The 13641-nt window shown below is 35.0% G+C and overlaps 1 protein-coding gene across 2 annotated transcripts in view; it reads right to left on the reverse strand.

Moving 5' to 3' along the window:
* Positions 1 to 385: 385 nt before the first annotated feature.
* Positions 386 to 13641, reverse strand: part of TRIP11 (thyroid hormone receptor interactor 11) — a 30410-nt gene continuing 17154 nt past the window's right edge. For both annotated transcript variants that reach the window (XM_008492895.2, XM_030451563.1), the window contains 9 exons: positions 13244 to 13437; positions 11565 to 11728; positions 10416 to 10519; positions 10030 to 10129; positions 6545 to 6626; positions 6273 to 6387; positions 5729 to 5851; positions 4322 to 4469; positions 386 to 2357 (listed from right to left, as the gene is read on the reverse strand). In XM_008492895.2, coding sequence (XP_008491117.2) covers positions 2149 to 2357; positions 4322 to 4469; positions 5729 to 5851; positions 6273 to 6387; positions 6545 to 6626; positions 10030 to 10129; positions 10416 to 10519; positions 11565 to 11728; positions 13244 to 13437 — 1239 coding nt within the window. In that variant the 3' untranslated portion in view covers positions 386 to 2148. The remainder of the gene's footprint in view (positions 2358 to 4321; positions 4470 to 5728; positions 5852 to 6272; positions 6388 to 6544; positions 6627 to 10029; positions 10130 to 10415; positions 10520 to 11564; positions 11729 to 13243; positions 13438 to 13641) is intronic.

Genomic DNA, 13641 nt, shown 5'->3' on the forward strand with positions numbered 1-13641 from the left:
AGTCTTGAAGGTTTATAAAAGTCTGTGAAGCAATCTTAAGAAAGAAGAGAAACAAGGTAATGAAGTTGTTTTACACTTCTCAGTGGGAAAGTATTGCCTGGGACACAGACCACACTATTTCTAAAACAGCAACAAACCAACATAGCTGTGGAATAAGCTCTAGAACAGAAACCTGAGCCACGGGGATTTCCCCCTAGTTCAACAGACTTCCTAAGACATACGGACTGAAGCCTCTTATTTCTCTCCAGTAGAGGATTTTCTCCTCTCCAAAATAGCTTCACAAGGGACTCTGAACGCCTTCACTACCTTTGCTTGGTTTTTCATTTCCCTCCTCAAACTCACAGCTTAGTGCATAAACAGAGCTAATTTACAGCATGCAGAAACAAACAGTCTTACCATGTTTTATTTATTGGTATCTATAGAGCTTCCCAGAAGAGAAACATGTACATACTAAGTTCTCTGCAATTAAAAAATATGCACAAGAGTAAAGATTGGCTTAGTTTGTATATTGAGGGAATAGTGAGCAGCAAGAACAGATTTGTAATTTATAATATGTAAGCCACATATTTTTTAAAAACTGAACGTTTTCTTCCGCTTTGGCCCACTAAAGAACAATTTTATTCTGAAGCAGCTAGATACCCCTTAACAGACATGACAAGAACAAGAGAGACTGCATAGAAGCCATCTGATTTCAGTTTTCTTTCTATTTCTTATATAAAAAAATAAGGTACCTATTCCAGCCCAGTTTAAATGAAGATGCATGTTTGAAACACCAAACTGAAATTTTCTTAGCCAAGGTAATTTCAAATCCTCATTACATTTAATACATAATGCAAAATTTACTTTGGTATATTCTGTGTGGACACTACCCCTTCAGAAATCAAACTGCCAAATTAACTTGTCTATAGTAGAGCAAAAAATTTAAAACAGAAGAAATTCAATATCTGACCTCTACATAAATAATTGCAAAGATTTCTTGCATTATTTTGGTTGATTCTGTACAAGTTTCAGTAATTAGTTTTATTTAAATATAACACTTAAAACAATTTCATCCAGTATCTTAATGAAAATGAGAAGTAAAGGTTGACAGTTCTAATATAGAACTTGCACAACGGTTATCTTAACACTGACTGAACAAGGAATGGCATATAAAAAGATTTAGAAATTACACATTTAAAAATGAAGACATTTTATCTCAGATTCACTATGAAAGTGACTTTTGCAGGATAACTTTTAGTTATCCTTTAGTATGCAACTTCATTCTTTGCCTGCCAAATTGTGCAGGTTATCACAGAAAAATTTACAGAGTAATTAACTGCCTTTGGTTTTACAAAGACCTATTTACACATTTGAGATAAGTGTCTTCTTTCCCTTTAAATTCTATACATGCATTCAAGCTTTAAGCCCATATATTCAGATCTACAAAATCCTGCATGATAAAAAGTCTATCAAATTTACATCTTGGACCATTAGAGTACAGTTTCTTCATATATATGAACCAATCTTTTGCAAAATTACTCTTCATGACATGGATACCTCTAGAACATTAAGCACTCACTTCCACTGTTGGCCCTCTGGTGCTGATGGGTTTTACTGCTGAAAACAGCTTTTAGGCTGGGGGAGGGGGAAGGTCTGAGATCAAATAACTGCAAAGAGATTAACACTCTCATATGCTCACCCTCTTATTATTTGGAGTTTGTGACATTCATTGAACAACTTAATGAAGAAACAGATCTCAACATCAAAGAGTTAATGCTGCCTATGCCTAACTGAAACAACTGAAAGTGTAATCAGTGTTTATATATCAATTTGTCCTGTAGCTACTTAGCAACAAGATAGGGTTTCTTTTGTTTTTTTTGGGTTTTTTTATGGTTGGTTGGTTTGGTTTTGTTTTATTTTTTGTTTTTTTGTTTTCTTTTCTTAATTAACCCCTACCCAAAATAAATGCCTGCTATAAAGGTGGCAGTTATTCATGCTACCATTAGAAGTTCCAAAGCACTGGTTAGGTTGTAATTATAAGAAGAGCAAGATACAATTGCAAACAAGCACAGGACTTTTTACAGAAGGCCTCATTGTGGTAAATCATATCCAGCATAGTGTTCTCATTTTCCTTAAAGTGCTACTATCATCATTTTGATTCAAGATCATCTATTGTTTTAGAAGGTCTTTTAGCACAGCACCAGCACTAGCATCAGGGGACACTGGTAGTGGTGTAAAAGTAGGCAATGCATCAGAAATAGGTTTCATAAGCAGATGTCCAGAACCACTAGCAGGTGTTATGAGAGGCACTGCTGCAGATCGAGGTGCTAAAAATGAATTTGTATCTGGCCTTCTGCTCACTCCTGAAACCGCAGAATCTGAAAGACAAGAAAAACAAAACAAAAAAGCTTTTCCAACATGAAAATCTTTTTGCTATGTACTACAGACAGTCTCACAGAACTTCATTCTATATTCTCTTATCTTTGATCTTACCTGCCACTGCTTCTTTTGCTTAACAATTCCTATGTCTAAACTTTGGGCCACCAGTTACAAGGCTGACTTAAAAATAAGAGCAGTCCAAGGACCTGCCAATCAGATTGTCTCTGTTGGAAGCTTAAATTCATTAACAACTCAGGATATCTCAAAGAACCTCTGTGACAGGCAACATGAACAACCTTTGCCAAGGTTCACTTCACATACACAGTGCCATGCTGAGCACTGTCCAGGCAGGCCTCCCTACCATGGGGATTCCATTCCATCCCATTCCATCCCATCCCATTCCATTCCCACCCCACGCTGCATTGGCACAGCTTCTCCAGACTCAGCCCCAAGAAAATCCCTGTAAATAAACATCACAGTCAGTGAGTCACAACTAAGTCTTGAGAAAAAACTTAATGTTTGCTCATTAATCAAATTCTAACAAAATTTCAGTTTTGATAAAGTATTAATAAACTAATTTTTTTAAACCTAACATATCAACCTGCCTCTCTCTCATGTTTCTCCATCAAATCCTAACTCAGCTTTAGATGTAACCTATTTTCAAGTTTCCTACACCAGATTTAGAGCAGAAACTAAACTGACGTTCCCGTACCATACTAATTGTTTGGATAGGTGACTTTATTCAGGTTGGGTTTTTTTTGTTTAAAATAGTTCTTTCATGATGTAAACATCCTAATTCTCATTAATGTGTTTCTGTGTGGATATTACACTGACATCTGTGTTCAGTACTTTAAAACTGCTACCATATGGTTTATTTCTGAGAACAAAAAACCTTAAGTGCCCAAACAATTAAAGGAATAAAGATAATGGGTGTCTAGTTTTACAAGCCAGCAATTTAGCTCCTGAAAGGATAAAAGTACCCAAGAATTTGGTTTTTCCAGACAAGGAAATTAATTTTTTTGCCAAGTAAAACAGATATTATACATATTATATAACTGTTATACTATGTGGAAGAAAAGTAAAAACAAGATTAAACTTCATTTAGGTTCATTAGAACAATAAATAAATACTGCTTTCAGAGGTAAACTGATATTTCACAGTAGGTATTTATACTTCACAACATCCAATATCTTCAGGCAAATTTAAATACGTTTGTTTAGTGTATATGTCTCTGTAGATCTCTATAATATATAAGATTTTGATTTGGCCTCTCTTAAAGTTTACAGTTAAGAGTTTCAGTGAGCAAGACTATATTAAGGTGAATTTTTAAATACACATTAAAAAATTAAGTAAAAAATGGATCAGTTAAACTGAAGATTTGGATCTTACTTAGGACAAAAGTGCACAATTTCTTACAAAATTGGGAGTATCAAATAAAAAAATAATATCAACAAGCATAATATACACATAATTGCTCTTTGCTGTAGAAAAATCAAAGTTCAGACTCCCATACAGCTTAAAGAGGTTTCAAACCAGGGGATATTCTTAACTGATTTTATTTCAGTCCTCTCTGAGCAGCCAGGTTCTACACACCAGAGAGGCACTGCAAAGTTGGTATCACACCAGCATTCTCTACTTGGTGAGACCCAAGGTGATCAAAAGGGATGAGGACAACAAGGACTGGGCTCACTGATAAATCACATGGAGCTGTGTGAACTGCACCTGCCTGGATCTAACAGGTGCTGTTAAAGCCTTTCCATATCAAAGGGAAATTGATCCCCTTAATCTTCTGTATTGAGATTACAGGAAGAAGGATATGGAAGCACTGGGAAACTGGGTGTCAGAAAGAGGAAAAAAAAAAAACAAAACGAAAAAACAAAGAAAGAGGGGAGAGGGAAGAAAAAATTCTACATTTAGTCATTTATGTTATATGTAAAGATTCAAATTTTCCTTCAAATGTTACCTTGCATTTGACTGTTGGATGGAGTACTGGTGGTCTGACCAGTTCCTGCTGCTCCTAAAGGTTTCATATCATGAACAGAGAGCTTGGGTGGAGGAAGGCTTGGGCAAGATTCTGTTTCAAGGAATTTCACAAACAATTCTGAAAAAGACTACAAGAAGCTACTAGTTACTACATTTTACTGATGCTCTGTTGAAAAGTATGTAACTTAAAAATACATAAAACTAAAAGCTGTCAACAGCCTCCAAAGAATTCTGTACTGGTACTTAGTACTCATTACTAAGCAGTCCTTAGGGTGAGTGACAATCAAATCTATATTCAAAATACAGTTTTTTGTTGTCTTTGTAAGTGGCATTTATGTTAAATTGCTAAACTCTAAAGATAACACACATATTGTCACCAGGGTTCTATTATTGATTTAAGCCATTTTTTTCACAAATTCCATGCTGGTACAGGCATCACAGTACTTCCTTGTGTCCATGCTCAAGCAAATCACTCTTCTCAGAAGCAAATAAAAATGAAATATCCCTCTTGAAGTCCACTTTTTCTGTATCTGACAAGAAGTTTAAATAAAGGAAGCATGGAACAATAAAGGTGTCAGTAGTACCACCAGAAAAATTTTGCTTTAGTAACACCCATACTATACATACAAAAGCATTAATTTTCCTTTTAGGCATCTGTAGTTAATCAAATCATAATCCTCTGGTGACCTAAATGCCTGCATTATTTTAGTGGGCAAAAAGCCCAATCCCTACACTTCAAGGAAAATTACAGGAATCAATTCTTAATATGCTTTTCTAGTTCAAATAGCAAAAAAACCCAAACCAAACTAACACCGAAGTTAAACCAAAAAGCCCAATCTCTCAGTGCTCTGTCCTTGAGTGCATTATTTACTGGTCCCTAAATGGACAGTTCTATGGATCACAATAGGAGAACTCTTGCTTTATAGTATTTGAAACTTTAAAATATCAACTTTATAATCCATACCTAAGAGGCAATAGCTGCAGCAGCTGAGAAAGCTTTTCAAATGAAATTTAAAGAATATATAGGAACACATTCATAAAAATAAAATGGCAGGGTCTTTTATACTACTGAGTATACTACTGCAGAATTCCAGTCTCTTATATGTACTTAACTTCCAGCACTGCCAGTTTGCAAGTCCATAATGTAAGAAGCCAGTGATCCCAGGAACCAGTAGAAAAGTAACACTCAGTATTGTATAATTTTCCGTGTCTGCATATTCATTTAGTGCAGGAAAAAACCTTATGCCAAATCAGTTACACAAAACTTGCAAGATACAGTAGCATTGGTAAACAAAGCTCAATATACTGACAAAGCAAACATCAGCATTAATATGAAACTGCCTCACTTTTTCCACTCAAACATAGAAAATGCATAATTAATTCTTACACTATTAAAAATGTTTTGATGAGTTGGCCTCAGAGGTGTATTAGGGACACTCTTTGACCCAGCTCCTCCACCAAGCCATCCAGTCACCCATCTTGTAACTCCTCGCTGTTCTTCAGACAGTAACTAGAAAGTATTAAAAAAAAAAGTTAGGGGAAGAAAAAAAAAGGCTGCAGATAAAAGTAACTGTAACACAATGCTCATTATATTTATGAATAATAACTATGTGGGAATCCTACAGAGAAATAAAAACTATAATTATTGTCAAAACCTTATCTCTGCCTCCCAAAGCCTGGCAGTCTAAAAACCTGGCCATTTAAAAATATAAGCCCCACATTCTTCACAGTAACTAGTGGTACACTGGTACACATAAAACTGGCTTACTGTTTATTAACATAAAAAATTAATTCAAATGAGAGAACAAACAGCATAATTTTCCCACAGGAAGTGCAGGGCCAGACACACTGAGTTCAGCAGCAAGTTGTTCTGTTTTCAGGTAAGCATACCAGAAATTGGAAAGAAAGTCTAGTTTTCTGCAAATTATTACCTGATCGAGTTCTTCCTTTTTTATTCCCAAGATACTTCCCATTAACCTTAACACCTCAGGACGCTTGTTTTTTGGAGTATGAAAATGTCCAACAAAGAGATTTCTCATCAGGAGCCTGCAGAACAGAGAAGTTTGTTCTACAATCTGGTCTTAAGTAACAGCTGATGCTGCAATATAAATGAATTTACTCCTCACATTCTTGTCTAATTTACATTAATGCTTTGAGGAATAAACCCCAAAAATGTATATCAAGTCTTTCGTTGAAGACTTACTTGTCCACTTTTCCTTCTGTGCTGTTCATAAGATTCATTAGTTTATTCTGTACATCTTCTAACATTTCTCTTCTGAGCTCACCTATAGAAGTTAAGTTAGGACAAATAAACAAAAGACAGAAACTTTGTTGCAATACTTATTAGTAACATACACATTTTAAAATATATGGCAACATGTTATAGTGCTTTTTTGAAAAAAAAATCAGCTTGATTTTTTATAAAAATTGTCAACTTAGGTCATTATTATTTAAAACAGCAAGCTTAAATGTCTACAATAGTGAATGCTAAAGTACAGAAACTTATAGGAAATATATCATCTGCAGAAGGTCTGATGAACTGCTTTAAATGCAGAATACAACCAATTACTCAGCATCAGTAACTTCAGCTACCTATGACATTCCAGAAAACCCAAAGGTTCTTAGAAAAGAAATAAATTCTTCTAAAAATTTACTTACCATATTTTACAAAATTCTGATTGTAATAAAACAAGGCACAAAAAACCCCTTAAGATATGCTAGAAATTGAATAAAATTATATGATGTTGAGATCTACAAAAGTTGGTACAAAAACCAGGGTAAAAAGTGCTAGAAAAAAATTCTCACTTAAATCCCCAAATTTAAGAATTAAGAGCAAATTAAGAACAGATTTAAGGACTTAAGAACACTGGCAGTAAAATATTCTCAGGCAAGAAAGCAAGTAATTGCAAGGTACAAAGAATTCTTAGAAAAGAAACTAAGAATAGCTTCACCTCAAGACAGAGAAAAATACCATTTTTCACTGCAGTTTTTTTTCTGCACGACACTACCTCTGTTATTTATTTCCTAATAAAAGCACAAGTCTTAATCACACATGAAAGCTTGACCAATAGATTATAACATACCTTATCCAGGTAAAGGCCAACTGTACCCTGCAGTTGAATAAGCAGAGATAAACTTTTTCACCTCTCCCCCTAAGACTGAATGCTTATTTTCAAATCCTATGGAAAAACTGCCATCAACCTCATTTCTCCAGCATTTTATCATGAGCCCAAGAAGTCTTAATTGAAGTGCTTCATTTAAAGACCAAAATCCACAAAAGATACACTTTTTCTTGGATTTATCTTGTAGTTAATTTCTAAAAAGTTTCCACATCTTTGTAGGAAAAGTGGCTTTTATATATTTCTATACCCTTCAAATTATAGGGGATGCATGAAAAACATGCCACTCTCTTGTCCACATGGCTTTCAATCTAATGCCACAACTATGCTGACACAATATGGTTCTCAATTAACACCAGTAACTGCACAAGAACCTGCAGAGTTTTGGTACATATATACCAAAGAGCTAGGCTGGGAAATTTTCCTATTTTTCCTGGGAAAATAATTTTATATCAAAGAAGGTCAACTTTTAAGGACAGCTACACAGCTATCTTCCATCCACACTGACTATGCAGCTGTATCATTAAACAATTTTTAAATGGAATCCTTCCTTCTAAAATAGAATCTTACAGTTGAAAAAGACTTAAACACATACTTCATGTATATGAAAATATTGAACAGCAAAGACCACCTGAGCCAAAATTCAGCATGGACTGCTGTAAACCAGACATTTATAACAGCCTCAAATAATTTGTTAACCATTTATGGCAATCCAGAAAACTGCATCTGGTACATCTTATACTTTTCCATTAAAATCACATCTTCTGCCAAAAAAATCCATAAAGAAATCCTTCAAAAGATTTGGCCAACAAAACTATGTCTGGGAATGTAGCTGGCCAGTTTTCAACAAGACATTATATGTTTTCCTGTGTAAATAGAGAGAACAGAATGGTGACTATTTTTTTTTTCAGTAAAAACTCTGATTTATTCTACAACAACATTGAAGTGCTGTTACTTTATGCAACAATCCCTTTTCAATTTTTTTAACAATTCCAGTACAACATGGCTAGATAAAATACTGAGATTCAGTTTTGTCCCCTCCTGCTTTCATATGCAAAGGTTTGTAATCCAAATTACCAGCAATGAAGAGCTCCCCATCTGAGGGTGCCCTATTTGCCTATGCCAAGGTTACCTCTAAATCCAGGGTGTTTGAAAACTGGTGCTGTGAATGTCTGCAGTAAGACAGAGATGCACTTATTTACCAACTCAAAACAAATCAGTATTTAGTTGTGGATTCATGTAGCAGGTTAGAAGTTAATGAAGGTTGTCAAATTCATAAGTGAGCTCAGGGAGCACTCTTAGTACGGCTACTTGGATGCCAAATTGCTCTTCAACACAACTGAATTTAAATGCACATTCAATTACATAGTAATAAAGTTGGAACTTTTTTACTTTTTTTGGGTGAAATTTAAGACTTTCAAATGGACTTCTCACATCAACTGTGATCAGAATCAAGTATGACTTAAGGAAATATTATTGATTCCAAGAGTAAGACAAATAGTAATTCAAAAATTAGTAACAGTAATTAGTTGTGTATGTTCAGAGCAAGAGTTGCCACTGCATCCAGCACAGATGATGCTCCAGGTCTTCCCCCAGAAAGCCTTGATAAAAGCATTCACCCACAAGTTTCCCACAGACACAGGGGAAAAAAGAAAATGGAAAATAAGAGCTACTAGGTAACCAGAGAGGATGAACCTCTGCTCTTCAAGGTCCCTTTCTAGAGGAACAATGACTAAACATTGACTAAATTACAAATTCAAACAAACATTTATGTTTTAAGAGATCTCTAGATCACCAAGTCCAACACCTCTGCTCAGCCAGGGTCACCTACAGGAGGCTGTCCTGGCTCATGTCCAATTTGAATGTCTCCATGGACATTCCATGGCTCTGGGCAACCCATTCCAAAGTTTGATCACCCTCACTGTAAATATTCTTCCTTTGCAAAACTGTTTCTTCTGGTAAATTTCTCTACAATCTGGCCAAGTTTTGTCGTCAAATCCAAGGTAACAATATTAGTCACATAATAGAGTACATCATCTGAGAACAACATGAAAGGCATTGTTCTAAGTACAAGCAACCAAGAAGCTTATTTGGAAAGAGATCCAAAAATGCAATCTAAAGATGTGTCCAAGATCTTCCATGTAATCTCTTCAGCTACATACAAGAACTGCTCCCTCTACATCTCTTGCCAACAGCACACCCTTTCTGTCTACCTCATAGTATTTCTGTGTCTACATCAGATATTGTAGTTACTTACTTTGGAAAACTGGACATTTGGTATTTCACAAACTTTTTGAAAAAGACTCTTAGAAGAGCTAAATCAAAGGCTTTAGTATTCACCAGAAAAAAATCCCCCAACTAATACAGGGCTTTCTTTTAAGAAAGATGCCAAACAGAAGACAAACGTATTTTTTCAAATTTGTTTTATAAACAAGCAAGTCCTCAAAAGGTGGCATGGAATGACTCTTTTCCTCATAGAAGATGAATTTAGGTAACTTTTTCAGGAATACTACATTGTCTCCTCAGCTGCTTGGATTATTTTAAGCAGAGAAAAAAACCCCATAGTTACCTTCTTTCTTAAGCTCTTCAATCTGCTCCTCCTTGATGTCAAGTTGCTCAGTAAGTCTTGATGCTGCATCCAGTGCAGCATTTGCCTCTTCTAAACGTTCCTGAATAGAGGGCAGCAAAGGCACAAAAAGAAAAAAAAGGGAGTTCACCATCACAATTATGCTACTACAAGACAGATCAACCAGAACAGATGCAGAGACTTCAGCCACTTGTTCTTTAAATAACTGGACTGTAAACATCAGAAAATGGATGGTCAGCAGAGGAATGATACTTTTCTGACCTTATTTAATGTTTCCTGCTCTTCTAGGGAAGACAAAATAACTACATAACTTTCATTCAAGAATTAGCTTTCAGTTTTATAGGGTTCAATTTCATTACTCAGCCCACCTGCAGTGATACAACTTTTTCTTCTAAGTTTTCTGCTTTTTTCTTCCATTCTGCAGTCTGTTTTTGGTGTTTCTCCAGCTCTGCTGAATACATAGCTTTTTCTTCTACAGGTTTAAAAATACAAAACAACAAAAAACAAAAAAAATTTAATACACTTGTGAAACATCAGCATTATCATATCTAGTCTCCATGAGGCAGAGGTGTGTAATATATGTGTTTGTGAATTCATGTTGAATAATTATTTGAATAATTATAAAGTGTTTACTAACCCAACTTTTATAAAGTATTTTGCTAACCCCATTTTTAGAGTACTAATAATATATCTGCCTTCAGCATTGTGAGAGATGCAAATATAACTGTTCTTTGTGTAACTACAAGGCTTAGGGGAACAAGAAAGAAGACATCCACAGTTTCCCTACCTTGAAAACGCTACATATAACGTTTATATATACATATATAAACGCTGTATATTCCGTTGTGCTAATCTAAGCTGATTTTGCTGCCCACCACACAGCACTGCAATTTAAGGTGGTTTTACTGCTGACTGCAGAGTGCTGCACAGGAAAGAGCGAAGGAGCCCATGTGCGGAATCGAGGGGTAACAAGAGGGGAAACTGAGGCAGACACTGACTTCATCCAACGACCACCAGATGGGGATCAGAAAGACCCTCAGAGATAAAGTGGACGTGCACCTTTGAAGGCCCTCCTCTTCCAAGAACAAATAAACATAACCCAGCCTATTCCTAGAACAGTCATGAATATGTATTAGAATAGTTATGAATATATATTAAGGTATGTAATATAAACTAAAAGATTAAACTTTACGGCGTGCGTGTGAGTGGAGCAGTGACTCCCCACGCACCCAGCACTGTTTTGCTTATTGTAATTTTATTAATTAAATTAAACCATTAACAGAAGAATATTGAGTCTCGGTCATTTTATAATAGGTAGAATTAAAATTTCATAAATGGATTGATTACCAGTTTTCACATCGTCACAACTGTTTTTGCAATTTTTTCCAAAGAAAACAGATTATGAAATTCAAACTATCAAAAAGGAAATCGGGTAACTAAAACACCACAACATGGTAACTACCCCAGATGAAAAAAACCTCTAGTTGCAATCTTTGCTACTTCTTGAAAAAACTTACCTTGTTGCATTTGCTCCAGCACCATCTGCAGGTTGGCCAGTGACAATGCATACTGCTTCACTTGGTCCTGTGAGATGGTCAGCTGCAGCACAGTTTCATCTCTCTGCTTGGAAACCAGGTTTAATTGCTCTTGCAAAGATTCAACTTGCAGACTAGCTTGATGACTTAATGAAAATGCAATACATTATTTATAAGACAATACCTACTTTTAATTTTCCAGTTTATAAATTTTCCAGTTTATAAAAAAGGCAGGTTTTTCCCTGACTCCTCTTAATGAAAACAAAAAATATAAAAATAGCCAAAAAACAAGTTATCAAAAGATTTTAAATAAATCTGGAAATAAGGTTTTGGAAATTAAAAAACCCTACTTTTGTTTGGAGTGCATTATAAAAATAAAAAAATAATCTTTGTTTTCCAGTATTGTAACAATACCTTAAAAAAAAAAAAAAGTATAACTTGCTAGTTGCCTGCTTCATGAACTACATTAATCAATTGGTCTTTTTTCCAATATTACTTTTAACAGTTTCCAATTTTACTTTTTTACATTCTTCAAGTACTCTGTCTATCTTGCTCCATATTGACCACTGAGCATCCCATTTAACTTCCCATTATGTAAAAATACCACGAACCTGACCATACTCCTATGCCAATCCTTTTAAAGACTGCTTATCAGGTGGGAAATAGGCAGTATTTATTGAAATATATTTGACAAGTTTGACGAAGAATTAGGAAACATTCTGATAAACAGTTTTTACTCAATGTTTTCTCCCACCTGTTCCACTTATTCCACAATTTTTGATAGCTAATTTCACTCAGCTCAGGAATCAGTTTGATGAGAACATTAGGAGCAGAATCCATCTTTGAAACTTAAAGAAAAAAAGAAAGACTGACACTACACATATATTTTTAAATTAAAATACTTGTTCATTGGGGCAACTGTAATAAGATGAAAAAAAAAATTAATTTGCACAAATGAAAACAAGATTAAAGAAGTCCAGATAGGCACTGAGTAATTTGAATTTGAATTTGGGTTTTCATTGCTCTAGCTGAAAAATGTGATTATGGCAAATAAATTAAAAAAAAAAATAGAAACCCCACAATTGGTTCTAGTGCCCCCGATTCTGCTGCTTGTGAGAACTTTCAATACACCTTGTTTTATATATATATAATGTATATAGTATACTACGAAGGAAAAAAAAGAAGCTTACAGCAGTGTATACTTTGCATGGTATCAAGTATAAAGTTAAGGATGCACACTTGTCTCAAAAGCAACTCACAATGCTTGACAGTGCACACTGAAGTGTCTAAATCTTTCAAACTGAATGAAGCCTCTATTTATAACTAAGTTAAGATCACATTTTTTGATCTGACAGCAAATTAAATTGAGGGGTCAAGGGATTTTTGTTGTTTCTAGTTCTATGAATAGTTGAAGATGTGATATTTCAATAATTGCTACTAAAACACCAAATACCTTCTGAAGTTCTCAACAGTAGCCAAGTATATTTCAGATCACCTTCCTGAGTTAGTGTAACAAAAGTTTGTATCTTTGTTTTTTGAAGTGTTTAGCATGTTACAGAATGTAATTACAGCATGTAATTCAGTAAAATAAAGCTGTCAATACCAGTCTAGATAACTAGTATTTACAGCCAATGCCACTGCTGTATAGATTACAAGATTACCTGGCATTCTCCACTGCAGTAGATGAGGACAAGAGTTTTTCTTCCAAAACCAAAACTTTCTTTCTTAGCTTGACCTCTCTGTCCTCTGCAGCTAAAGCTTCTCGTGTGTAGGAATCCTCCATTTCCAAAAGGTGATTACGTAGCCTCTCCAGCTCCTGATTTAGGCGCTGCTCTTTCTCACGCAAATGCTGGACCTGTGCAGAACACACCTTAAGTTGCCTGTACAGTCACTGTTCATAAAAGTAACTCCAGCAAATATAAAGCATATCCACTGAAGCACATTGCATGTGGATCAGTTGTAAATGTTTTTTACAAGCGATTGCTACCAAAAATAATGCAGAATACACTACATGCAATTTCTTACACTTTTTTAATTCTTGCAACTGTAAATTGCTTTG

This window comes from Calypte anna, chromosome 5A (assembly GCF_003957555.1).
Source record: "Calypte anna isolate BGI_N300 chromosome 5A, bCalAnn1_v1.p, whole genome shotgun sequence".
Lineage (NCBI taxonomy): Eukaryota > Metazoa > Chordata > Aves > Apodiformes > Trochilidae > Calypte > Calypte anna.